The 27,775-nt window shown below is 43.1% G+C and overlaps 1 protein-coding gene across 4 annotated transcripts in view; it reads right to left on the bottom strand.

Moving 5' to 3' along the window:
- Positions 1 to 27,775, bottom strand: part of EPHB1 (EPH receptor B1) — a 209,981-nt gene that overhangs the window by 31,137 nt on the left and 151,069 nt on the right. For all 4 annotated transcript variants that reach the window (XM_075570291.1, XM_075570293.1, XM_075570292.1 and 1 more), the window contains exons 8-14: positions 22,482 to 22,590; positions 21,988 to 22,052; positions 15,603 to 15,725; positions 14,540 to 14,787; positions 10,333 to 10,548; positions 4,567 to 4,716; positions 1,344 to 1,537 (exon numbers count right to left, since the gene is read on the bottom strand). In XM_075570291.1, the coding sequence (XP_075426406.1) occupies positions 1,344 to 1,537; positions 4,567 to 4,716; positions 10,333 to 10,548; positions 14,540 to 14,787; positions 15,603 to 15,725; positions 21,988 to 22,052; positions 22,482 to 22,590 (1,105 nt within the window). The remainder of the gene's footprint in view (positions 1 to 1,343; positions 1,538 to 4,566; positions 4,717 to 10,332; positions 10,549 to 14,539; positions 14,788 to 15,602; positions 15,726 to 21,987; positions 22,053 to 22,481; positions 22,591 to 27,775) is intronic.

The raw sequence follows: 27,775 nt of genomic DNA, 5'->3' as shown, positions 1-27,775 counted from the left end.
CCAGCCCCATTATTTTATTAGCAGTTTTTAAGTTATGCAAATGTTCTATGTAAATATGTTTGTGCTGTTCAGAAGAGTTGCTGGTATTAAGTCTCTGCATCTACAACACAGTCTTGAATACACCCTGTTACAGCGTCCCATACCATGCAACTTCGCAAACCGCCACAAGTAGTGAATTGGCCATGAAAGTGGCGATTTTGAGTTTGCCAGCTCCCACAGTAAAATAAACTTTTTCCTGACGGCGTGTGCTGGTTTCCGCTTTCTCAATGAGTCATTGACGCAACACAGCCATCCAATACTCCCCTCTGCCTTCAGTTGGGGTCTAAACCAGACCTTGAACTGTTATTTTTTATGGGAGCCAACATTTGTAGTGACGCAAGTAAACAAAAAGCATGGTGTGGCGATTTTCACTTCTCATTCGCCACACCTGTAGCTACATTGAAAAATAGGTTGCCCACCTCTGTTATAGGGTATTTGGGGAAAGGGATTTCCTTCTACCTGTGGAATACTCAATGCACATATCTACTGTATATGCTGGACCTGTATGTATACTTTATTGTATATGTGGTATATTCCTGCTTTTCAAGCTTAAAATAATGGAACTACACACCATTCATATGCAAATAGCACATACTGTACCTGCTGGCAGAGGATTAAATCCAAAACCTAAGGTGACCATGCTAGCAATTCATTAACCATTTCTGGCTTCTTAATCATCACATTCTAGGGCAGGAAATAAGAATACCGGCTCTACACCAAGATAATCCCTCTATAACTCAATAAGATTAGAAGTAGAGGATTTTCTTGCTAACATCTAATGCATTAATAGAGTTGACTCTTTCACTGCAATGACAACACTTGAGTACAGTGCATTTCTTTTTATTGCAATGGCCTGGTCATTATGCCTGCTTTACAAGGTGATTTTACAGGTTTCTTGGTTAATCTAGAAGAGTCCTTTTCATCATGCCCCGCTTTGTGCCAATGTACAGACGTAGCGGGCAGCATTAATCCCATAAATAACACAACATATCTTGTTATAACGCAGAATATCACTGAGTTTCTCTGGGTTTCAATGGCAGTACTGGTCCGGAATATAACATAACCCAGCATGCCAGAGGGAAAAGTGGTGTGCAATAGGAGATTTCAATAGGAAGAGTTACATACAGTATATGTGCCTTCTATTGTAAGGGGTGTAACATATTCTGTCCTTCGTGTTTTTTCCCGTTCTTAGCATCAAAAACTCAGGTGCTGTAAAGCTTCCTGCACAAGTCTGCACCCAGATGTAAGAAGCCTGGTAACTATCATCTTATAATTAAACAAACACAAAACATTTTCAAACTCACACAGCAGGGATGGCGGCCACTGTCTTGAGGCTGGCAGGGTTTCGAATCATCTTGTCCAAGGTGTTGACAATCTCACCGAAGCGTGGTCGGCTGTTGCGATCCTTCTGCCAGCAGTCCAGCATGAGTTGGTGCAGGGCGGCTGGACAGTCCATGGGGGGAGGCAGACGATAGTCCTGCTCAATGGCGTTGATGACCTGCGGACGACAAGGGGGGGGGCATAAACAAAGGTGCAAAAGCCACAATACAATACACATGACAGTGGCACTAGAGAAGAGGGAATGGGGAAACGGAGAGAAGAATATAAAAAACAGGGAAGGGGTATATGGGCAGAGAGAAAATCAGAGTTTAAGCTCTTGTGAACTCATTTCATAAAATTTGCTTTCAGTGTGAATGAATCCCCTCAAAATTTCTGTATTTTTGCGTGTCTTTCATTTGCCGACAGGTAACTTCTAACTGAAGGCTTTATTGTACTATATTATATATCATTTTGATCTCACCAAAACCTCCCCTTTCTAATCCTCTGCTACAAAATATGTTGCTACTTTAGAACTTGTCATTGATATGTTTCTCTATATCTCTGTTCAGGTGAGTGTGTGTACAGTATGTGTCTATATGTACAGTATGTGTGTGAATGTATGTGTGTGTACATCTATACGTGTGTTCTCCACTAAACATGTGTGCATTCCCCACTGCCTTGGATTATTGATGTATTGCTGCACAGTGTGTGAGATTACTGTACAATGTACACAAAATAGTGTGTGAAGCTAAACTCCCGCGGAGTGAACATACAGTATACTCCCGTGTCAAACAGTACTCTCAGCTTCTTGCTACCACTCTAGAGTTGTTTTAATCACTGCGTAACTCTGCAGTCTCATTCTTCCCTCCCGTGTGATTACAAAGGCACTAAGAGTGAGGGCAGTTACAGGTTAATCAGAGCCACAGACTGTAGAGAGCATTGTTCAGCTCTCCCCTTCATTACAGCCGCCACTCACTGCATTACGGTAAAAGCAGCACAGCTCTTCCAGGCTGACACATGTTCAAAGCTTCTTCAAGTCCAATTACTTCCTAGCAAACTGGCTGTACTTTCCAATTTTCTTCCTTTATGCCTATTCCTTTCTTCTTTTCCAGCCTGATCCCTCTGACACAGCAGTAGTTTCAGTGTTCAGCTCTTTCTCTGTGGCTTTGATTCTGTATTATTGTAATGTGATGCTGTGCAGGAGCAATTCTGCTCCTCAACCTTATCCCAACACCTACTGAGAAGAAAAGACTTGCCCCACCGCCAGCTACCAAGCGTTACACTGCAGCTCCGTGTGTCAGAAGAGGGACTGTACATACTCGAGCTGCCAAGGGCCCACGTGAGTTACAAGTGAACGACCTGGACCATTAAACGATATTTTAATGGGATCATTTTAACTTGAGAGAATGAAGCCTATGGGGCCATTCATCGTGCTAATGAGAGAGAAATGATAGATCTGTAATTATACTAAGGCAGGGGTGATGCAAGCCATTTATAGGCTACTGATGTGTGCATGTACTGTATACTCTGTGTGTTTGTGTGTGTATATATATATATATATATATATATATATATATATATAAAATCAAAAATGAATAGACGATACCGTTCTGTGGCTAACTAAATGCTTTTATTTGTGTGAGCTTTCGAGATACACTGATCTCTTCCGGCGATGTTACAATGGATAAAGCAAGAAAGGTTTATACTTAAAAATTGCGTATCTTGGAATGTATCTGTGACTGGAGCCTATCCCTCCCCCCTGTGCAGTATGCGATTTATGACTTAAGGTGTTAAATGGTCCCTGAATGTAAGTGATGTAAGAGAGTGTGTGTGTATGTGTATGTATGTATGTAAATATAAATTTATAAAGTGCCCACAGTGTATACAGCGCTTTACAAAAGGTGTGTGGAGTGAGAGTGTATACCACCGCTAAGTGTCCCGAACAGTTGCAAAAATTTGTATTCATGCAACCGTCTCTCTTTCGGTGTTCTAAGATTGCCTTTGAGTATGGCTACCTTCAGATCGTTCATCTTATGGCCAGAGTCAGAGAAATGTTCGCTGACAGGACTGTCTATTATTCCGCGTGTGATGCTGTGGCGATGCAGATTCATTCTCTTGTTTAGCCCCTGCCCAGTCTCACCTATGTAGTTGCAGCCCCCTGGGCATTTCATGCACATGATGAGGTACACGACATTGCTGGAGGAACAGGTGAACCTTCCTCTGATTTTGTATTCCCGATTCCTGTGTGGTATTTGTATTGTGCCCGCTGTGTGGAGTATTGCGCAGGTTTTGCATCTTGCGTCCTGGCATAGTCTTGTCCCGCATTCAGTTGCACTGTTGAATACTTTACTCCTCACCATCATTTTCTTGAGAATATGAGGTTGTCTTTATAATAATAACGGTGCTTCAGGGAAGACCTGTTGCAGTCTTGGATCTTCCTGGAGAATGGGTTGTAGTTCCCTGGCGATCTTGTGTAGGGCTCCTAGGTGTGGGTTATATGTGACCACCAAAGGTACCCTGTCGCTTGTCTCCTTCTGTTTGTATTCAAGGCGATCACTTCTTGGTATTGTGGTGGCTTCTGTGGTTATATCCACGGTTTATGAAATCCGATCTCAAGGCTCTATATATATATATATATATATATATATATATATATATATATATATATATATATATATTGTGTGTGTACACAATATAAATTGTATACACACGCATTCTGTATATATACAATTTGAGAACAAAAACACCAGTGAAAATGCCCACCATTACCACCTACACTAGTGTGCTGGTTTTTGCTTTAAAGATATTACTAGTTCTCATTTTGCTCTTGTTTTGGTTTTGCAAAACTCAATTTGTTTTGAATTTGATTTTGGAGATCTATAAATTGGTTTAATTTTTTGTGTGGAATTTTGACCATTTTATAAACCATCCCCCCCCCCCCGCCCCCCCATAAAAACAAACAAATTAAACAAATGAGTTCAAATTGAATGTCATATCCAAGAATTTTGTATTTTGAACCCACAAACCCATCTTGAATAGATCTGAACATGTTATTGCCATTAGTACATTTTGGTCCTAGGAGGGATTGACCCCTTTAAGGTATAAAGGTTTAGCACGGTTTAGTAAATCTGTCCCTGACATACAAAGTGCAGTCAGAGGACCAGCACACTCTGCTATTGTGACAAGCTCAGGTTACTTGGCTCTTACATCCTGATTGGACATGTCCCAGTAGGGCCTCTCCCCAAAGGACATCACCTCCCACATGACGATACCGTAACTCCACACGTCGCTGGCCGACGTGAACTTGCGGTAAGCTATGGCTTCCGGGGCTGTCCATCTGACCGGGATTTTCCCCCCCTGGCAAAGAAACAGAGGCAATAAAACAGTGTGAGAAAGCTACTGGGTTTAGGAGATTACTTTACAGACTGTTCAACAGAAAGGAACCATGTGGTGTAGGAGACACCAGGAATACTGGCTACACCAACCCACATGCCCCACCCACTTTGTCTATCTTCTATAACATATCATATAAAGGGTTTCATATCTAAATTAACTGAACAGTTGACTCAAATAACATATCCTTCAGGTCAAACAAAAATCCTGACAAATGTAAATTAAATGTAAGTAACATGGGAGTTATCCATTAAAGTGCATTACATTACAGAAACTTCTAGTCAAGTTAATAGGTATTTCTGTGACTCAACGTACCATGGCGGTTTAATGTATAAAATCCTTGAAGTTTGACACAGACGCTAATTAAGAGAATAGGAACGGGGACGCGCGCGTGACGTCACAGCGCATGCACTTCTGATGAGGAGCTCCGTGCATGCCGCTGCCTATTTTTAGCCAGAGCCTCCGATCGGCACCTCGTAACGGCCCCAATCCAACGAGAGAGGACGGGGGAACCCTCCGACATGCCCCTTAAAAAGGACATAAAGGCGCGTGCGCCGGATCTCTCCCGTTTCGGGCACAGACAGCCCGTGACTGCCGGAGCACAGCCCCAAGATGGCGCCGGCGGGGGAGTTCGGGAGCGCGCCTCACTAAGCCCTGAAAAGAAGCAGGGTGAAGAGGAGAGCGGAGTGCCCATTACAAGGCAAGTTTTAAAGGAGCTGCTGCAAGATATGCAAACTATGTTTCAATCTACCCTGGATAAAGCAGTACTGGAGCTCAAGTCTGAAATTACTACCCTGGCTAGAAGAACTACAGTTCTGGAATCCAAAATGGACGCCTCCCTGCAAAATCAAGTGAGTACGGACGATGAAGTTTTGAGACTCAACGAGGAGGTAAGAGCCATGAGAAATAACGTGGACGATCTAGAAAATAGGGAGCGCTGACAGAATTTGCGAATCCTCCACATCCCAGAATCAGTGACTGCAGAGGCACTGTAACCTTATCTTAAACTGCCCTTCGGGGGTTTGGTGAGCTCTCCGGGTATAAAGTAAATATGGGAAAATCAGAAGCCCTAAATTTGATGCCAACGGAAAAGAAGGCCAAGGTGCTTAAACGACATTTTGACTATAAATGGAAAAAGACCCATTTGAAATATTTAGGAATTTATCTCACCAGAGACTATAACTCATTATATAAATATAATTACCCTGATCTATTCTCCAAAATGAAGAAAATATTTTCACGTCTGGAACTCTCAATGTACAGTGGTGACCGGGCTAAACCTAATGCGGCTGCCCCCGCATTTTATATCCTGGATAGGGCGTATAACCGCAGTTAAGATGAATATTCTCCCTAGACATTACCGGTAGTTGTCCCGTCAACTAAAAAATCCCATAAGACCCAATTCTAATTATTCTGGCTAAACCTATGAAAGATATAAATTATTGTACACAAAAATTGATTCAGCATAGCCTAACGGCTGCTAGCTGTGCTGTAGCAGCGGCATGGAAAAAGACTCTCCCGCCCTCCAAAGAGAGGTTATTTGAAGGGTCAATGATGTTCAACTGATGGAGAATCTTACCTCATTTCTGAACCATACCGCCAGGAAGTATAATAAGGTCTGAAAGCCCTGGGGTGTTGGATAGGGGCGCGATACCGGAGGGAGAGAGGATTTGGGAGTGCTAAATGTAAAATATTGTGTTCACCAAAAACTTGTAAGATAAGTACTTGTACGATAAGTGACTGTTGTTGTTTGTTTGTAAGAAAACCGATACAAAATGGTTGTGTTCCACAGCCCCATAGGCCCAGATTTACTCAATTGTACTAGGCCTCAGAGAGAGCATTAGCCCATTAAATTTGAAGTCTGTTGAGGCTTAGCCATAATGTTAAAACTGCAGAAATTCATGAAAGTCCCTGCGTTAGAAATGTGCACAACTATTGCCCACGCTCGCAAACCAGGCAAAATATTCTCTTTTATTAGCCGAGAAAAAAACAGAACAAAGTCAGAGTTTGGAAGCGATTCGTCAATTGTTAATATTCCTTTAAAAGGCGCCATTAAGGCGTTAAATGCATAGGAGGATTTTTGTACTTTTGTCAATGACTTTAATAAAGTAACTTTGTATTTTTCTAACTCCAGGTTCCCGTGCATCTGCTGATTCTCCGCTGGTCTTCTTCTTTGTCCCAATACGCAATTTAGCTTCAAATGTGAATTTGAAAAAAATTCTCTACATATTTTAGATTCGCTTCACGCTGAGACAATAAATAGGCTAAGAATAGACAATAAATAAATATTTTCCTCTAAGCTTACATAACTGCAAAATCGAAGACTAATTTCGTGACATTATTAGCCCTTTGAGGCTTGGAGAAATATTTCATATGGAAGTAAAATAAAATAAAAAATGCTAACATTTTAGCGACGGCATTTTGCACAGTTTTGCCCGTCCCTACCCTCGTTACACTGAAGCAACATGAAATAGACTTTGTGTGTCTTCAAAGCTTAATAATGTTAGGTTGACCTGTTTTGGGGGGAAAAGTGCATCGCATTAAGTATAACAGCCATTAGTGCGAATGAAATGTAAAAGAGGCGTTTCTTCTAACATTGCATAGCCACACCTGTCCGTTAAAGTTATTGCAGAAATATAATGAGACGTTAGTTAAGTTATACCTGAGGGAGAGGGAGAGAGGGAGAGAGGGAGAGAGGGAGAGAGGGGGAGAGGGAGAGTTAGTTAGGTGGAAGAAGGGGGTGGGAGTGGGACAGAGAGGGAGATAGTGGGAGTAAGACAGAGAAAGGAGATAAAGGGGGAGGAGAGAGGGTGGGGAGGGAGAGAGGGTGGGAAGGAGTGGGAGAAAGAGAGAGGGAGTGAGACAGAGAAGGAGATGGGAGAAGGGGGAGGAGGAAAGAGGTGGTAAGGAATGGGAGGAGAGAGGGGGAGGGGAAAGAAAGAGTCCTATTTCTGTAAAATACTGTATCAAGTGACCTCCCCAATAACTCCTTTATACAACACACGGAGAGATACCTGTAGTACATATCCCCGGAGTGGGACAACATACAGATGTGGTCATATCTAATGCTCTCACTAACCAAGGCACTCCCTGGCAGCGGGAAATCTCTCAGGGGGGGGGGGGGGGAGTGGGGTCGCCATGCTGACTAAATTGGGCTACATCGGTACATAGCCAGACAGTGTAGTCCATAGATGTTAACATTTTACCAGCGGGCTACATTGAAGGCTCTTTAGGATTGTTCATTATTTCATGTGCACAGAATAAACCAATTCATATTTCTTCTGCTTGGATGGACGGTTTCTGGAAGCTCGAGGTGGCAGCTCTCTAGTTCTAAGTAAGCTTATTAATATTACTATTTATTCCAAGGGCAGAAGAAACTGACTTTTGGAAGAGCATGTAATAAATTGTGATAAAGACATTTCATTCAGGACGTTGCTCTATCTACTGAGCGATGAATTCTTCCTACCCTCGGACTAACTTAAAGTGAAAAGTCCTTTATTCAATCATCGGTTTTTAGAAACCAGGAATGCATAATGGATAGGATTTATATTGGATCAGAGAGAAAAAAGTGAGGAGGAAAAATATATAACAGTACACAGACATAGGCTAAGACCAGCGTCTGTACCACTAACACCAATCTTTACACAATCATTTCTAACAACAAAGCCAAGGGAAGCACTGTACAGGTATAATACACATAATGAAGAAACCTGGGAGGCTTGGAAATCTCTGTAGGCGTGAAGCAGAGATCTGTGTGGTTCGAAAAGGTCTGTACACATGAAGAAGAAAGCTGTGAGGGGTGGAAAGCTCTGTACACATGAAGGCGAGACCTGTGAGGTTCAGAAAGCTCTGTACACATGAAGAAGAAACATGTGAGGGTTGGAAAGCTATGTACACATGAAGGTGAGACCTGTGAGGTTCAGAAAGCTCTGTACAAATGAAGAAGAAACATGTGAGGGTTGGAAAGCTATGTACACATGAAGGTGAGACCTGTGAGGCTCAGAAAGCTCTGTACACATTAAAACAGGCAATGACATAGGAGCCTATGCACTAAGCACCGGGGGAAAAAATCGCCGGGCTGTTTTGACAGCGTTGCTATCACGGTACGCAGAAAGCCCAGAATACCTGTGATAGCAACATTTGCAAAAATGGCGAGTAGCCGACGACGTGATGACCGCCTCTCTGGAAAGGGCTCACCCGGCAATTACTTTCTGCTGTAGAGAGACAGCCGCCTCTCTCTGCGCAAATCTCGCCAGAGATCAAATTTTTTTTAAATATAAAATGTAATACTAGTGTATTGTAGCAGAGCAGACCCGCGTTGATTTAAAGTCCGGGGACCCCCTGCTTCCCGAGATACAGGCCCCGTTGGTATCTCCTATGCATTTTATTCCCACGGTCACGTGACGCGGGACATTTAAATGCATGGGAGAGATCGGCACCCCATAACAGGGCCTGTATCTCGGGAAGCAGGGGATCCCGGACCTCAAATCAACGAGTTCTGCTCCGGAGACCCCTGCTACAATACACTAGTATTAAAACCCAAATAACAAATGTAACTAATTCGTTACCGTAGCGGCTATTTGCTATGGCAATGGTTTATTGTAATTTTTATTAATAGTGTGCGGGAGCAGGGGGTCTCCCGAGATGAACCGCATTAATTACAGCCTCGGGGACCCCCTGCTTCCCGAGTTACAGGCCCTGGCATGGGGTGCCGATATCTCCTCCAGTATTTAAATCCCACGGTCACGTGACGCGGACAATTAAAAGATGGCGGTGATACCGGCACCCAATGCCCCATACGGGGGCCTGTATCTCGGGAAGCAGGGGGTCCCTGAGGCAGAAATCAAAGCGGTTAAGCTCAGGAGACCCCCTGCTCCTGCACACTTCATAAAAATTACATTAAAGCAGCTTCATTACTTTAGCCGAGAGCCGCTAAGTCAATGAAGGGCTTAAGGCACAATAGCAGGTTTATTGAGGGCAGAGGGGGTGAGTACCCATTTCACTCACCTCCTCTGCCCCAATAAAGCTGCTATTGTTCCTTAACTCCTTCATTGCCTTAGCGGTTAGCCGCTAAGGTAATGAAGTTGCCTGTAAATGCATTTGAATTCATGCGTCTGATTCATGCCGTGGGCCTCCGGTGCTGATTTTAATGGGTATCAGCTCCGGAGACTCCCGGCATCAATCCGATGCAGGAAAAATGCATTTTTTTTTCTAAGTCCCCTCTCGCCGCTTCTCGGCAGCTTCTCGCCACCTTCCTGCCAACTTTTCCTGGCGGAAGGATTTTGAGAGGAAATCTCTATTCTAGAGCCGCGATTAGCCTCGATAAGCTAATCGGGGCTCCTAAAATTGCACGAGTTTGAAAACCTGCCGATAAGTGGCTTCTCGACGCTCGTTTGGCGATTTTTTTTTCTCCTCTGAATTTTTTTTTTGCCGAAAAGGGCTTTTATCGATGATTTATCTGGGATAACTGAATAGCAGTAGGCCTCTTTGGTGAAAAGGCCTCGATAATGGCTTATCGGCGCTTAGTGCATAGGCCCCATAGTCTCTACATACCCTGTGTAAACACTAGAGAATTCTTACCAGAGAGCTGGTGTATGTGGGGTCTGAGGTGTCATCCTGCAGGTAGCGGGACAACCCAAAGTCTGAGACCTTACACACCAAGTTGCTGTTCACTAGGATATTTCTAGCTGCCAGGTCCCTGTGCACATAGTTCATTTCAGATAGGTACTTCATGCCAGCCGCTATGCCCCGGAGCATTCCTACCAGCTGAATCACTGTGAACTGCCCATCATTTTGCTGAAAATAAATGTAATAAAATGTGTATATTTTTAAAAAAAGTGCTCAGTTTCCCCTTGGCAATTGCAAGAGATCATATAACCACATTATATACTGTAACAACAAGCCGATTCTCATTGTCTATGACAGTGATTCCTAACGGGGGGTTTGTGACAGGTCTCCAAGGGGTTCACTAAAAAAGAAATGTAATGGCGAATCCCAGGCAGTGTTGGTAGGGTCCCAAACTGCATCTTAGCGCGGGTGTTATAGCTGTCAACTACAGCAGGAACTTCCAAAGTTGCTCCCCACAATGCTTTGCATCCACAGCAGCAAGGCATTTGGGGTGTGACTTTGGAAGCTCCCACAGTCATTGACAGCTGTACCCCCCAATGCTGGGTAACCACACTGAGGTGCAGATTCGGGCGTGTGTTTCCTCCCAGGAGCTCAGGGCACTATACTGCCTGGGACTGGTCACACAGTTTTGTTAGTTATAGTCTGATGAGAAGGCAATAAGATTAATTAATTAGGGGGTTCGTGGAACAAATATTTTGTAGCAGGGGATGCACAATGTAAAAAAGGTGGGAACCCGCTGGTCTATGATATAATCAGAGCCTGGTGTCAATTCATCACTTTTGATAGATCGCACTAACGAGCTTGACGCTGCTTGGTTAGAGACACCTGTATGTTGGCTGGAAATGCAGGGTCCGCTAGCAGTGGTCGCAGCGAAATATTATTTATTTACAAACTTCCATCTGCGATTTCTTTTTGTAAAGCATTAATGTAGAAACCTTTTAAAAATGAGGACCAAAAGGATAGCAGCATTTCTTGGAATCTCCTAATTAGTACAGTACCTCTTTGTGCAGACTAAGGACCTTATTCTATTAAGTGTGAAAGTGCCGAACCGGTATTACCACATGGAAAAAGTCATTTAGGTCAACATGGTTTTCCGTGTGGTAGCACCAAATCGGTGCTTTCGTGTGCTATAGAATAAGGACCTATTTGTGAATCATTGTGTATGTATCAATGTGTTACTGTGTATATATATCAATGTATCAGTGTGTTGAGGTCTGTGTATCAATGTGTTACTGTTTGTGTATCAGTGTGTTACCTTGTGTGTAGCAGTGTGTTACCGTGTGTGTATCAGCATAAGACCCTGTGTGTATCAGGGTGCTACTGTCTGTTTACCAATCTGTTAATGGCTGTGTAGAAACATGCTACTGTCTGTGTATCAGTGTCTGTGAGTGTATTAGTGTGTCTGTGAGTGTATCAGCCTGTCTGTGCGTGTATCAGCGTGTGTGTATCAGCGTGTGTGCGTGTAACAGCATGCGTGTGCGTGTTAGCTTACCTGTGCTTGTATCAGCATGCGTGTACGTGTATCAGCATGCGTGTACCTGTATCAGCGTGCCTGTGCATGTATTAGCGTGCCTGCGCTTGTATCAGTGTGCGTGTGCATGTATCAGCATGCCTGTGCGTGTATCAGCGTGCCTGTGCATGTATCAGCGTGCCTGTGTGTGTATCAGCATCCCAGTGCGTGTACTGTATCAGCGTACTTGTGCATGTATCAGCGTGCTTGTGCATGTATCAGCGTGCTTGTGCATGTATCAGCGTGTCTCAGTGTGCCTGTGTGTGTATCAGTGTGTTAATATGTGTATTCTTGTGTATCAGGAAGGTGACGAGCATACTAGGCAGTGCACTCAGAATAGAATTCACTTAGATGCACACCACATACATTAAAATATAACCTTTATTGACATTACATAAAACATATATTACCGATAATGTAGGTGTAACCAAGATTAAAAGTAGATTAAATTAAATATGACGACTGTCTTCCATCTACTCTAGATATAAGCCACTGAATAGCAAATGATGCTAATAATCTAGGAGATATAAGGCAGATACAGCCGTGGTATAGGTAGACCACCTAGGACCAAAGCTTAGTTGGCACCTATAAATCCCACATATAGATAATAACAGATAGGTGCACAAAGTTACAATCATATGTGGGGAGCTCACTAGATAGAGAGTAAGGTATGGAAAGTCCTAATATCAGACTACTGCTCCTAATAAGGTGGTAATGCTAGGTCAAATACACATAGTGATTTTCATAGATATAGTGTGATCCAGACAGAGACTAGAGGTGTATGCAGCAGAAAAGGTAGAACTCCCTAGGAGAGCAGGTTAATGTGGCAAAGCCTAATATCCTGACCCAACACTGCACCAGAGTCACACAGAAATCACCGCAGATGTTATGAGCCTTAGGCACCGCACATATATAGACAGGCACAGCAAGTAAGTGCCAGTTAAACCCACACTCAAACTATGAAAGTGTAACTGTTGGTCAGCTGTAGATTCGTCACTTTTAAATAAAAAGACTTCCAAGTAGGAGTCTTACAACATCACTACGTTTGAGTGTGGGTTTCACTAACTGGCACTTATTTGCTGTGCCTGTCTATATATGTGCGGTGCCTAAGGCTCATAACATCTGCGGTGATTTCTGTGTGACTCTGGTGCAGTGTTGGGTCAGGATATTAGGCTTTGCCACATTAACCTGCTCTCCTAGGGAGTTCTACCTTTTCTGCTGCATACACCTCTAGTCTCTGTCTGGATCACACTATATCTATGACAATCACTATGTGTATTTGACCTAGCATTACCACCTTATTAGGAGCAGTAGTCTGATATTAGGACTTTCCATACCTTACTCTCTATCTAGTGAGCTCCCCACATATGATTGCAACTTTGTGCACCTATCTGTTATTATCTATATATGGGATTTATAGGTGCCAACTAAGCTTTGGTCCTAGGTGGTCTACCTATACCACGGCTGTATCTGCCTTATATCTCCTAGATTATTAGCATCATTTGCTATTCAGTGGCTTATATCTAGAGTAGATGGAAGACAGTCGTCATATTTAATTTAATCTACTTTTAATCTTGGTTACACCTACATTATCGGTAATATATGTTTTATGTAATGTCAATAAAGGTTATATTTTAATGTATGTGGTGTGCATCTAAGTGAATTCTATTCTGAGTGCACTGCCTAGTGTGCTCGTCACCTTCCTGATTCACTTCAGTTCACAGGTTTGCACCCACGTGATAATTATCGAATTTTCATTAAATTAGTATGGTTCCTAGTTGATCACTCCCTATCCTTTTCTTTGTTTTGTGTTCTTGTGTATCAGTGTGAGTCAGTGTGTTATTGTGTGTGCATCAGTGTGTTACCGTGTGTGTATCAGTGTCTGTGTGTGTATCAGTGATACTGTGTGTATCGGTGTGCTTCTGTGTGTGTCGGTGTTTTACTGTGTGTGTCAGTGTGTTACTGTGTGTGTCAGTGTGTGTGTATCTGTGTTACTGTGAGTGTCAGTGTGTTACTGTGTGTCAGCGTGTTACCGAGGGTGCATCAGCATGCCACTGCCCCAGAATGATCACACGATCGCTCCATCATCAATGAAAGAACGGGAGGACAGAACGCACTCTCCCCTACATAAACAAGCACATAGATTATAACGTAACCCCTGGAGTAATCAGATAGGAAACAGGGCAACACAGATTTCTGCTAAAAAAAAAACTATTTATTGGGCCAAGTAACATCATTCCTATTCCAACATTACTGCCAAGTCTAAGATTGGGAAAACCTCCTTTGCTAACTGTAAGAAACACTGGTATTAAAATAAAACTGATGTTTGCCAAAGCAAAGACTATTTTGGGGGCATATCAGGAGAATGGTGTTCCAGCACTTATTTCTAATTATCAACAGCAAATTGTGATTATGAAATTATTAGGAGTGGGCTGGATACTGTCTGGGATAGAGGGAATACTTCTTACACCACATTTATTTCTTTAAACTTGAATTATTTCTTGTAGTTTACAGATAGTTGAATTTTTCTATTCTTCAGGGTTCTGGCAGCCGGTTCCCTACAAAAACACCACTGGTGATACATAGAACCATCTGTTTCTGTGTTATGATTTAGAAATGAGTGTGTCGGGAAGCAAGTTTGTCTCTTACCCGTAGGAAGGAATCCAGTGCTCCATTCTCCATGAACTCTGTGATGATCATAACAGGCCGACTTTTGGTCACCACCCCTTCCAGACGGATGATGTTTGGGTGGTCGAACTGGCCCATGATGCTCGCCTCGCTCAGAAAGTCCCGTCTCTGCTTTTCTGAGTATCCGGCCTTCAGGGTTTTGATGGCGACATAGATTTCCCTCTTCCCGGGGAGTTTGAGGCGGCCCTTATACACTTCCCCGAACTCTCCTGAGGGTGGCAACATGAGGTCACAAGTTAAACTTATAACAAAGTTGTGAGAGGAAAGGTAATAAAAGGACAATGATAGGGATGAGACTATAGGGACGCAGAACATGGCCATGTACAGGGCAAGAATGTTAAAAGCCCCATCTGGAAGGGTATTTAATAGATTGATCCTCAAATCCCAACTGGATTCCCAGTTGAGATTTGAGGATTAGTAGTTTGGAGGGTTTAAGGTCTCTCCCTTGTTCCCGTTGCACCCATTGTCTAACACCATTCACATTAAGCTCCTCACAGAGTGCTGCCTATTCTCCATACTTGGGGTATTAATAGATTCGTTAGGTCTAAGTTCTACATTTCTTTGTAACATGGAGAATATCTTGGTGACAGTGGGAATACAGGAAGTTCGGGAATCCAGACAGAATCGAAAAAACAGAAGAAAGGAAGAAATTGGGAGGGGTGGCAGAAAGGAAGAGGTAGGAATCGGGAAAAGGCAGACCAAAAATGGAAAGAAAGAAGGATACAAAATAGAAAAGGTAGGAAAGAAAGAAGAATGGGGGACAGAGAAGGGAGGAGGAACGGAAACAAATAAATTAATGAATAATGAAAAGAAGAAAGCAAGCATGAAAACAAGAAATCGAGAATGTAATAAAGGCAGAGAGGGGAGAAGGAATAAGGGAAGAAAGAAGCAATAAACTAGGGAAGACAGGATGATGGTAGAAGGTAAAGGAGAAAGAAAGAATGGAGTAAAATCTGTAATTGGACGGAACAAAAGGAAAAGGAGAGTGTGCACACGAAGAGACAGAATATACAGAGGAACCCACCGGCCCCAATCACTTCTTCGATCTTCACAAACGAGACATCGATTTCCTTGGCAAACTCCCGCACGGCTTCATTGGGATCTTCGTAGGTGAAGGGATCTATATAAATCTTCATCCCTGGAGAGCCTGCAAGAGGCAGAGCGAGGCAGGGAGTCAGCTCAAGGCGCAGTCCCTCTTGGTAAAATACACGGAAAGCACTTTGACATGGAACGCTTTGTCTGACGAGCCAGATTCCAAAAAAAAAACAGGACAAGACATCCATACAGCAATGTGTTGCTGGCCCCTCTGGCACCAAGAGGGTTAATTAGGGAAAAAAATTAAGAAAACCTAAATGAAACAATAACGCTGCAGCGATTCCCAAGTCGCACTGATTTATTGTATGTCTTAGAGAAGTCACAACACACACATATTTAAGAGACCCCACACAAAAATGATTTTTACTTTGCTATTTCTCTGACATTGAGAGCCGGTCACAAGAAATGGGTTAGATTATTCCCAGCCCATGTCCAACAAGGGAAGAAATGAAGGCTTCCCCCTCTTTGATTCCAGCTGTCACCATATCGTATGTACACCTCGTCTCAGTTTCCTGTATCAGTCTGTATCTCCACTACCCATAGGTGTAACTTACTTTCTGAGTCATTCTCTCTATATCTCTACACCCATCAATCCCATCTCCCTCCTTGTCTTTCTGTTCTCTCAACACCCTTTCATTCTTCCTGTCCTCTTAGCCTCCCTTACCTCTCTTTACAAGAATCACTGTCCCTCTCTAGTCACTTCTCTCTCCCCCCCCCCAACCTTGTTTTATCTGCATTTTATAATTCAATCTTCCTTCCATTATCCACAGGGTCTATCTCTATGAATCAAGGTTTGCTCCATACTTCTAAGACTGTTGCCTTTGTGTTCTATCGGTAATATGCATTTATTTGTAAGAATTCAATCAGAGCTGCTTCCAGGAAGTAATTGGGATTCGTACATCAATGCAAGGAAAAGTTTTTTATTTTTTTTTATTTTATCTTCTGCTTACAGCTGCATTAGATGGAAGAAGCTCGTTAATTAACTTTCTCCATTTCCCCCCTGATTGTTGCCAGGAAAGTTTGTCACGCCAAAACGTTCAGTCGTTTTTTTAAATTAAGAAAAATAAGAATGCCTCCCTAGCTTCTCCCATTGACAGTCCCTGAAACAGTGCAGGGTGAAGAAGGTACTGCTTTTAACCCCCTATTCAATGTCTTGTCTTCCCTTTGCTCGTGAAGATTTCTGCTCCGTTCAAATGGATAGAATGGAAATCTTCCCTGGCAGGGGAAGCCACTTCACAGAATTGAACGAGGGCTGACCTACAGCCATGTGTCACACACACAGATACAGACAGGTGTGTGTATGTATATATATATATATATATATACAGTGTTCGACAAACCTATACATTTGCACACCCCGGGCGAGTGGATTTAACATTGTGGCGAGCTCCTATTGGCCCAAGCAGCACACGTGTGGTACTAGGTGGCGAGCAGATTTTTTTGTTGGGCGAGTAGATTTTTTGGTGATTTGTCGACCACTATATATATATATATATATATATATATATATATATATATATATATATATATATATATATATACCTGGGGTTGCAGACCTGCCTAACACATGCAGATAAGCATACAGTTGTATTTACATTTGCATATATATATATATATATATATATATATATATATATATATATATATATATATATATAAACAGTGCTTTTTTTCTAGGGGTATGGGGGGATACACTGTATCCCGCCTTTTTCATATGACTACTGTGTAAGCAAGGGGTGCGTGCCCTCCTGGTGGGGTGAAGGATTTGTCGGAACAGAGCAGCAGCAGAGGATGGCGGTGACAGAGGCAGGCAGCAGCAGAAGATGACGACAGCTCGCCAGAGCAGAGCAGTGTGGCAGAGGAGTTGGATGGCGACAGAGGAGGACAGCCGGGGAGGAGAGCGTCCCAGGGTTCCGACTTCCAGTGTCTGCCACTGCTACAGCATGCTCCTCCCTGGCCATCCTCCTCTGCCACCCTGGTCCGCTCTTCTGGGCCGCCACAATCTTCTCCCGCTGCCCGGCTCTGCCACCGCCCTGCTCCACTCCCGAGTTCCTCCACCTAAGCCAGGTGTTAAGGGGTTGCGAGGAGGAGGTCAGCGCACGAGGGGGTAAAGAGCAGGGATGAGAAATGAGGAAATGAGGGGTTGAGGAGGAAATGAGGGGATGAGGAGGAGAATGGACAAGAGATGAGAAGGGAGGATGAGAGTTGATATGGGGGGGATGAGATGAGGAGGGGGGATGATAGATGAGGAGGGTGGATGAAATATGAGTAGGTTGGGGGGATGAGAGATGAGTAGGTTGGGGGGATGAGAGATGATGAGGAGGGTGGGGGGATGAGAGATTATGGGGAGAGTGGGGGGGTGAGAGATGCTGAAGGGGGTGGGTGAGAGGAAGAGGGTGGGTGAGAGGGAGGAAGGTGAGAGAGAGGGGAGGGAAAGAGAGAAACATTGCAGTCAGTATTATCTTATACTACACCACTGATTTATTTTAAAAACCCATCTAAAATTTGTAATGTTTTGCTGATTTAAAAATGTTGAAATATGCAAGTTTTGTTTTTTACGGATCTGTATTCACATTTATATTGTGTTCCGATTTTTCCCATGTGATTTGGATCACATCTGGCAGGGGGATGGGGCCAACTAATATCACAGATGAAAAGGGGGCCTCGACTTAATAGCTTACAGCCAGAGGTAAGCATACTTTATAACACAGTAGTCATCTGCGCATGCGTGAGCTCTCGCACATGCGCAGTCGGCTACTGTGTTAATAGCTTCTCACAAAAAGATTGCTGGAGGACCACAGTATCCCCACCTTTTTTCACAGAAAAATAAATAAATAGATTATATATATATATATATACACACACACACACACACACACACACACACACACACACACAGACATACTATATGTACTAAGATTGTATTAAACATTTTGCTGTGCGTCAACATTTTAGTTCTAATTCTAAAGTGTGACATACTGTAGTTTGTAGTTGATTTTAACGCATAACGTCATTTTGAATACAATTTAAATTGGTAGGAACACGATCATTTTTTACATATCTAACAAGTGCAATATATAACATATTACTGCAGTATTATTTATAATAGCCATACTGTGAAAATAATATCTTTTGGTAATCTATATAATTAAACATCCCCGCTGCGTCAAATAAATTTTGGGGTTGATACATAGCAACTTAATTCTGTACTAACCCTATTAACAGACTTTTTAGGGTTTATCTGTGCAGAATGCAATAAATATTGCATATAATTCAGTGATATGCAAGAAGATTTAAAACCATATATTCTTTAAAATTCTTAATGCAAATAAAGTGAAAAGTGCATAAGAGACAGTTATATGTGAAAAAAAATATTATATTCAACCATAAACTGCTTGGATGTTCTTGCTCATATGATAACTGTAGTGACAAGTTAATGTCAATAAAACAAAAAAGTTAATGTCAACCATAACTATTTGAGATTAAGTATAGATATTTTCAAATTAAAGAGTGATTTTTTGGAGTATATAAACAATGAATGACAGACAGTAAGGAACTCCCGTCGAAAGCCAATGGGCGAAACGCGTTGAGTTGGAGAGCGTGTCATTGTGACGAGACGTGTTAGAGGTGCCCTGGAGGTTTGCAGAGTAGCTACAGAAGTTTGACCCCAAGACTCCGTGACGTCATAGAGCAGGAAGTGACTGCAGGGAGAGCAAGCTGGCGCTCCCCGGCGTCCTTCGGATCCACAGAGAGGGGGATAGCTGACGATGACTCTGAAGGACCACAGCACCAAAGAAACCTTGAACACACCTGTATTAAAAGTTTTAAATGTAAGTGTACATTTTAAATCTTATTTGTGTATATCAATACATCCGTTTCTATCTGCTCCATTGGATTCTTTTTCCTTTTTGTCTCCTATGACCCCCCTGGGTGGAAGATTGAAGTCCACTACAGTTACCATATGAGCAAGAACATCCAAGCAGTTTATGGTTGAATACAATATATATTTTTTCACATATAACTGTCTCTTATGCACTTTTCACTTTGCACTAAGAATTTTAAAGGATATATGGTTTTAAATCTTCTTGCATATCACTGAATTATATGCAATATTTATTGCCTTCTGCACATATATTTGTACTTACATTTTTAATTTTTTTTTAAACTTATATTTTTATTATTTTTTCACACATAAATGGGGGGGGGGGGACAAAAATAAAAAGAGGGGGTGGGGGAAACAACCATGTTGTATCAGATTACTTACACACCACAACTGTCACATTGCATATCATACATCATTTGTAAACGCCATATTTTTCAACAAGCAATCCCATATCCTCTCTCCCTTCGGAAGCGCACTTGTACTTAATTTTAAGAGCGCTCCCCAAGTTTTTTCTATACCAATCTGTCACTAGAATTTGGAGGTAAAATCTATTTATTCAGTTCATTGCAGCCACCTATTTAACACTTTCATCACTCAAGCACTTGCAGACAGTTTTGTTTTTTAAGCTGAGAAACGTTATTGTTTAATACACACTGAGAGTGGGGGAACGGGGTAAGGGGGGAGGGTAGGAGGGGGAGGGGGAGTGGTGGGGGGAAAGGAGGAGAGGGAGAAGGAGAGGGCTGGAGACAAGAAAGGAGAGGGAAGAGGGGGAAGGAGCAGGAGGGAAGAGAGGGAGACGGAGTGGGGGGAGGGGAGAGAGACGACAAAGGAGAGGAGAAAAGGCAAAAGAAGAGGGGAAAAAAGGGGAATGAGGGTGGAAAGGGGGAAGGAGAAGTGGGCAAGGGTGAGGGATGAAAGGAGAGGAGTGGGAAGGATGGAGAGAGAAAAAAGAGAGTGAGGGAATGGGAGATTAAAGAGAGAGGGCAAGGGGGGGGGGACAGATACCCATAAACTCTCTCTTATTTTCTTCCTTTTTTACAATCATATAACTTGCAGCCCTTGTACTGACGTCTGCTGTGTCATTGCCTCTCCTTCACTCCCGTCACACCTCTCTCTGCAGTCCCATGCCAGTCTGGTCTAGGAATGTAGGACACATTGGCGGAGACTGACAGATTGGGGACAGTCAGCTCTGCGCAGGCTAGAACCTGCAGCCTGGCTATTATTTACTGTGTCATAAGAAACCTATTAGCAGATAAATGAAGGGAGAACTCCAGCAAGAAATCAAGATTCATCACATGTGACAAGTCTCTCTGATTGGAGACCACAGGTAAGGTGATAGCATCATAGCAGGCAGCTGCCGCAGCTGAGTAATGTGCATCCACAGAGCAGCAAGGAAACGACGAATTGATAAGGAGAGATGGAGAGGAGGAGAAAGAAAGAGAAAGGGAGAGATGGAGAAAGGGAGAGAGAGAGGTGAAGAAAGAAAGATGGAGAAAGAGAGATGGAGCAAGAAAGAAAGAGAGGGAGAGGTGGAGAAAGAAAGAAAGAGATGAAGAAAGAGAGAAAGAAAGAGAGAAAGAAAGAAAGAGAGAAAGAAAGAGAGAAAGAAAGAGATGAGAGGTTGAGAGAAAAGGAAGGGGAAAGAGAAAGAGAGAGGTGGAGAGAGGTGGATAAAAAAAAGAGAGGGAGGGAGAAAGAGAGAGAGGGAGAGAGAGAAGGAGAGAGAAGGGGAGAGAGAGATGGATGGAGAAAGAGAGAAAAGAAGGGGGAGGACGAGAGAAAGGGAGGGGGAAATAGAAAAGGAGGGGGAAATAGAAAAGGAGGGGGAAATAGAAAAGGAGGGGAAGAGAAAGAGAGGGCATGGGAGAAAGGAAGAGAGAAAGAGCCAGGGTGAAAGGAAGAGAGAGGCCTGGGGGAGACAGAAAGGAAGGAGGTAAAAGGTGAGATACCAAAATAATTTGGAGAATTAGGTTAATATGAATACATTAAAGATCGAGAGACAGGCAAACAGAAAGTTGGGGACTGTTAGAGAAAGCAGGATTGAATAGATGACAAAATAACAGAGAGAGAGAGAAAGGAAATGCCCTGCAGGTCAGGGGCTCAAAGTGCAGTAATGATAGTGCGGCTGTGTGTGGCCATAAATTAATCCCACATAAAATCATGTCATACGAGGCTCAATAAGGATATTTCTCTGCAAGCAGACACCAGATCCACTGGGACATACTTCTGTTATACAGTACATTTCTTGTACATTGTACAGAAGACTTTTCATGTTCTACACTAGGGGGGGGGGGGGGGGGGGGGGTAACTCTTCTGCTGCCAGAGGGGCAAGGGAACCTCTTTTGAAAGGATGTCCCTTTGGAAATGGGTTACCAAATGAAAGGGGAGGTGTTACGTGGCCGAGTTCTTTCACTGTACGGGTCTCTCTCACCTCTGCCAGTGCTGTAGTGCTGTAACTTATCACTGTATACCGCCTCCTTGGTGTAGGTTCTCTTCCTGAACAGAGGAGAGGAGAATTCGAGAGTGACAAAGAAATGCAGAACGTGGAAGATTGGAACAGACGAGTGTTTCCTGTGTACATTTTCTAAACGTTACGTGCTGCTCCTATTATATTAGGATGTATTACATTCTGCATCTCTGTCTGTTATTTTCTCCAAGAACCCTCCCCTGTGTCTGACGCAGCAAACACCTCCCGGGAAAATAATCTACCCGAAATGTTAAAAAAACTAAATATAACAAACATTTGCTGCGTGCAGAAGATGTAACACAAGATTGGCGCGTGTTGACGCTAATCTTATGTCCGTGTTGACCAGCAACTCACACGGTTTCACAAACAAGCAGATTACAATTGCCCCTTCCCTTCCGGGGTCTCCTTATCCTTATCGCCCAACCTGCCGCACGGAAGAGTTTCTCTTCACCACTAACCTGCTGCAGACAATGGAAATCGCCACCAGGGACACGATGAAGACAACTCCTGCGGCAGCCGAACCAGCGATCAAAGGAAGCTGCTCCCTCAGCTCAGACTTGTAATCCTCTAGAAGAGAGAGACTGTGTCGGTAACGGCTGGAAATTACATACAAATCCCGAAATATCCTTCAATAATCTTTTTTTTTATTCTAAACAAATTTAGAGATACGTTCTAAAAAATACCTTCATGCCGGAATTTTTTTTGTCTTTCCGATACCCTTTGTTCCCGTGTGTTTTCCTTCATTGGCCCGTTTTATTAAATTTACGGAACCCTGATTTCCAGGGCTTGGTATCGCAAGGACAAAGAGATTACGAACAAAAGTTTCCAAAAAAAAAAAATAAGAGACGCCCATATTGCTGTTTTCATATAATAATTATAACAACGTGATGTAATTGTATCAGATGTAAATATGGTTTAAAGATAAGTAGCTTTAATTTAGAATGTGAAAAAGAAAAAATGTGAACAAGCGCTAAAGACTAAAACACCAGTGTGACAAGTACAATATATATATATATATATAAATAAAGGCTGCCTAGTAATACTGTCAGTACTAACAGAAAAAGTGAAAACAAAGAAAAACCTGGTGCCCAAAGTTCATTGTATAATCCTGTACTCCTCAGGGGATCAGCACACTTGCTTGACAGGCCATGTAGGGAAAAAAACACAAACAGACACAGATCATAGTGCAACACTGCAGGGTTAAAACAGGTCTACACTAATACACACACTGCACATATAACATAGAGACTCCTAGTGACTATAAAAACTATTTATTAAATAATAAGAACTATGCCATAAAATGGTATGGACAAATGAGAACACCGCTGGTCATCCAGATGGGAAAAATCAGAGCCCTACTTACAAGCAGCAAGGCAAATACAGGCAATGCAACAAAGAGTCCTCCGGGTGCTGCTGATGTCTTTGCAGAGATGTGATTCCTGCTGCACTGCGACTCTCGTGCTGACTCTCCCTCCAGGGGTTAACAGGAACAGTGGCAGTGTCGGAGGCCCGCTCGTGGGGCTCACAGCTCTACTCCACGTGAGGCTGCTCTCCTCACTTCCTCCTCCGGTTACACAGGCTGTCTCAGAGAGTGCCCGTGCCCTTAAAAGGACAGTACAAGCGTCCTGTATGCCAAGAACTAACGGCTGCAATGGGGCTCAAATGTGACCAAGTGTCCCAAAAAGTCCAATACCAAGCTCAAAGTGACTGTGTCACCTGCCCTACGCGTTTCGTGGATGTTACTCCACTTCCTATGGGGAGTTAGCCCCTGAGGAAGTGGAGTAACATCCACGAAACGCGTAGGACAGGTGACACAGTCACTTTGAGCTTGGTATTGGACTTTTTGGGACACTTGGTCACATTTGAGCCCCATTGCAGCCGTTAGTTCTTGGCATACAGGACGCTTGTACTGTCCCTTTAAGGGCACGGGCACTCTCTGAGACAGCCTGTGTAACCGGAGGAGGAAGTGAGGAGAGCAGCCTCACGTGGAGTAGAGCTGTGAGCCCCACGAGCGGGCCTCCGACACTGCCACTGTTCCTGTTAACCCCTGGAGGGAGAGTCAGCACGAGAGTCGCAGTGCAGCAGGAATCACATCTCTGCAAAGACATCAGCAGCACCCGGAGGACTCTTTGTTGCATTGCCTGTATTTGCCTTGCTGCTTGTAAGTAGGGCTCTGATTTTTCCCATCTGGATGACCAGCGGTGTTCTCATTTGTCCATACCATTTTATGGCATAGTTCTTTTTATTTAATAAATAGTTTTTATAGTCACTAGGAGTCTCTATGTTATATGTGCAGTGTGTGTATTAGTGTAGACCTGTTTTAACCCTGCAGTGTTGCACTATGATCTGTGTCTGTTTGTGTTTTTTTCCCTACATGGCCTGTCAAGCAAGTGTGCTGATCCCCTGAGGAGTACAGGATTATCCAATGAACTTTGGGCGCCAGGTTTTTCTTTGTTTTAATTTAGAATGCAGTCCCGGCCTTTACATGATTATTACATATCTATTCATAGATTGATTTTAACATGGTGTAATAAAGATGAGAATACCAAGTCCAAAGGTTTTAATAAAAATTAGTTGAAGAACTGCTGGAGATTTATCAAAGAAAAAACTCCAACTGCTTTCACTGGGCTTCCTGTCCTTTGATAAATCTGGTTTCAATTTTTGCATTGGTTATGAACCCTGGTGGACCTTAGTAAATAACCCCCAAAGTGTGGACCAATATATATTTATCGTACTCAACCGGATTCCGATGGATATCAAAAGACCAACACGACGACCAAAAGTAAGATGGGAAGATGAAATCAGAAATGCTCGTGGAGCAACGTAGAGAAGAGAAGCTTGAACCCGCAGTACGTGGAAGATCATTGGGGAGGCCTTCATCCAGTAGTGGATCGACAAGGGCTGAAGATGATGATGACGCTAGATATATACTGTAGATTGTGACAGAGTCACAGTCTGTGTATGCTAGAGAGAGCTTGCAGGATATATGCTTTCCAGCATGCAGCAGGTTAAGCTCCTCTGGAGAGGCAATCAGCTATGGTGTTCCAGTTAATTGCTGATTTGAAAGGGGTTTAAAGGCAGTCAGTAAGCTGCAAGAGCAGAGAGACGTTTCCCCAACCAGTAGGACACTGGTTGGTACAGTTCCGCAGGCCTGTTGGATACAGGGCCTGCTGGGACTGCCTGTGACCAACACCCAGGAACCTGAGTTGCAGATGTTGAGGAAGCAGAGCTACCTTACTGCAAAGTGCAGCAATATCCAGAGGGTTTGCCTGGAGACTCCTGGGATGGATTTCCCAGCACCTCAAGTTAAGAACTACATATTTTGTACTCTATAGTTTGTAGTGTTTAGACTGGTACTAGTCTAGCTAGCCAGTCAGATAGTTAGGCTGTCAAATTTAGTTAGCCCCCCTACTGTGGAGTAGGCTTTTGTTTTATGGTTTTGTTTAGCCTTAAAGGGACAGTGTACATTACTGTGTTTTTGATGTGGAAAAATAAACCACGACGAGTTTGTTAAGGCCAAAAACACACCGTGTGGACTCTTACTGGCCCAACCACGAAGCCTTCATCCAGCAGCGGATCAAAAAGGGCTGAAGATGATGAATATATATATATATATATGTCCACACTTGGGGAGTTATTCACTATATATAAATGTATAAAAATGATAGTAGCTGTATGTGTATACACAGAACGCAGCAGGGAAATCAGTGGAATCAACAGAAACCTACAGAAGAAAATATGTTGCTTATCTGTAAATTGTAATGCCAGATATACTTTAAGCAAGAAAACCTCATTTTCCCTGCTATCTCTTATCAATGGTTAACAAAAACCTGCTGTGCTATGTACGAGGAAGCAAAAATAATGTTCCTAAATGCTATCACGGCAGCCGGAGAATAAAAACAATTCAATCGTGCTCTGCCGGGCCCAAATCAGTTTTGATCTCTAGAAGATTGTTTTTTCTTCTCTTTTTGGGAACATTTAAGTCGAAAAATGATCAATTCTCCACTGGCAGGTCAAGGGCACGTTGAAATATAGCAAAGACCCAACGGCAGAAAGCTAGAGAAAGAATGGCAGGAACAGAGGGCATGTGCACTAAAGTGTGATAGCAATTATCGGCTGTTGATGGCGGATAATGATGGATAATGTCTATCACACTTTATACCCAAGAGCAATTTTAGTGGCCCCCTCTCTACTCTACTTCCCGTATATACTTCCTCCTTTTCTTCCTCCCCTTGCAATTCAGAGTATCTTTTCCTCTCCTCCTTCTACGTGACTTTACATGGGATGGGCCCTCTTGTCGTCTTGACTTCTCCTGGGCTGCACCCCAAATATGGAACTCCATACCACGCATCAGACTCTTTCCCACCATTCACACTTCAGAAATTCCCTCAAAACAATTAATAATAATAATAATAATAAAACCACACCTCTTTAAAGAAGCCAACCCAGCAGCACCCTCCTAAGTAGACTACAGTTAATATAATGCTGAGTGAATTTATAGCCCCATCTATCCATTGTCCTCACTCCACCATTCCTATTAGATTTTAAGCTTCTTGGAAGAGGGACCTCATAAGTTGTACGTAATGTCTGTTCTGTTCTTGTCACTACCCCCATATAGTACTGCTCTGAGGAATATGTTGGCACTATATAAATAAAAGATCATAATAGTAACCCTTCCTGAGTTGATTCACATTGGATCTGCATGTAACACTTCAAACAACATTGTTAGTTGTACTTTCTAGTTGAAGAAAATGCAACTAGAAGCGTGAATCTTCCGAACTACAACCAATGGGTGCAGGAGACACTGGAGTTCTCCTGTGCTCTTGCACATTGGCAGACACACATCTAATCTTCACTAGATACAGGACCTAAGGACAAGCAGAGCAGGTGTTAAGTGTTTGGTAACACCATACGGTACATGTGCAATAAGGCTTCTCCCATCTACAGCTTCCTCCCGTTTCCCAGACAGGGTAGGGGGAGATATTCAACAACGCAATGTGTGCACAAGTCTGGCGTTGCGCCCTGTGACAGCATGGGCTGAATGTTTCCGCTTCTGGAGGAGAACCCTCCGTCTGTCAGTCAGCAACAGATGCATCGGAATTCAATTATCCAGCAGAGAATGAAAATGCAGATAGAACAGGACTCATCACCACTAACTGCGGGGGAACAGAGTATCTTTCATTTTACAATTATTCACCCAACACCCCGCTACTTCTTTAAAAAGGTTAATATGTTATGTCATTGTATGAAGCAGAGCCGTCAAAAGGGAGAGCACTGGTAAAATAGGCCCGATGCTCGGCGGTGGACGGAGGCCCAACTTCCGGCTCCAACCTCACTACCAGGGGAGAGAGAGATGGTGGGGGCAGTGACAGAGAGAGGGAGGGGGACTCACAAGGCTGCTGACAGGAGGGTACGCTCCCATGCCCCCACTCAACATCATGAGGCCCTGGTGGAGACTCTAGTTCTGGGCCTCGGGAAAGCTGTCAGCAGCAATGGTACGAAGCACAGTACATATAATATTGTAAGCACAATATGGCCCTGCCCTGAATCATTTACAATCTAACCTTATATCTAAAAAACAGACGTACCCAAAACAGTCTCCACAATGTAGAAATACTTTCATGAAAATTGGTTACAATCAATATAAAATGAACTCACAAGATATAAAATATAAAAATGCTCTTTTGTGAGTTTGAGAATCCTCCTGGATTGCCTCTGCGCTGTGACACTGCCACGGGAATGCACCTCTGTT

Source organism: Ascaphus truei, chromosome 14 (genome assembly GCF_040206685.1).
Source record: "Ascaphus truei isolate aAscTru1 chromosome 14, aAscTru1.hap1, whole genome shotgun sequence".
Lineage (NCBI taxonomy): Eukaryota > Metazoa > Chordata > Amphibia > Anura > Ascaphidae > Ascaphus > Ascaphus truei.
This window is presented reverse-complemented; position numbering and strand designations above follow the sequence as displayed.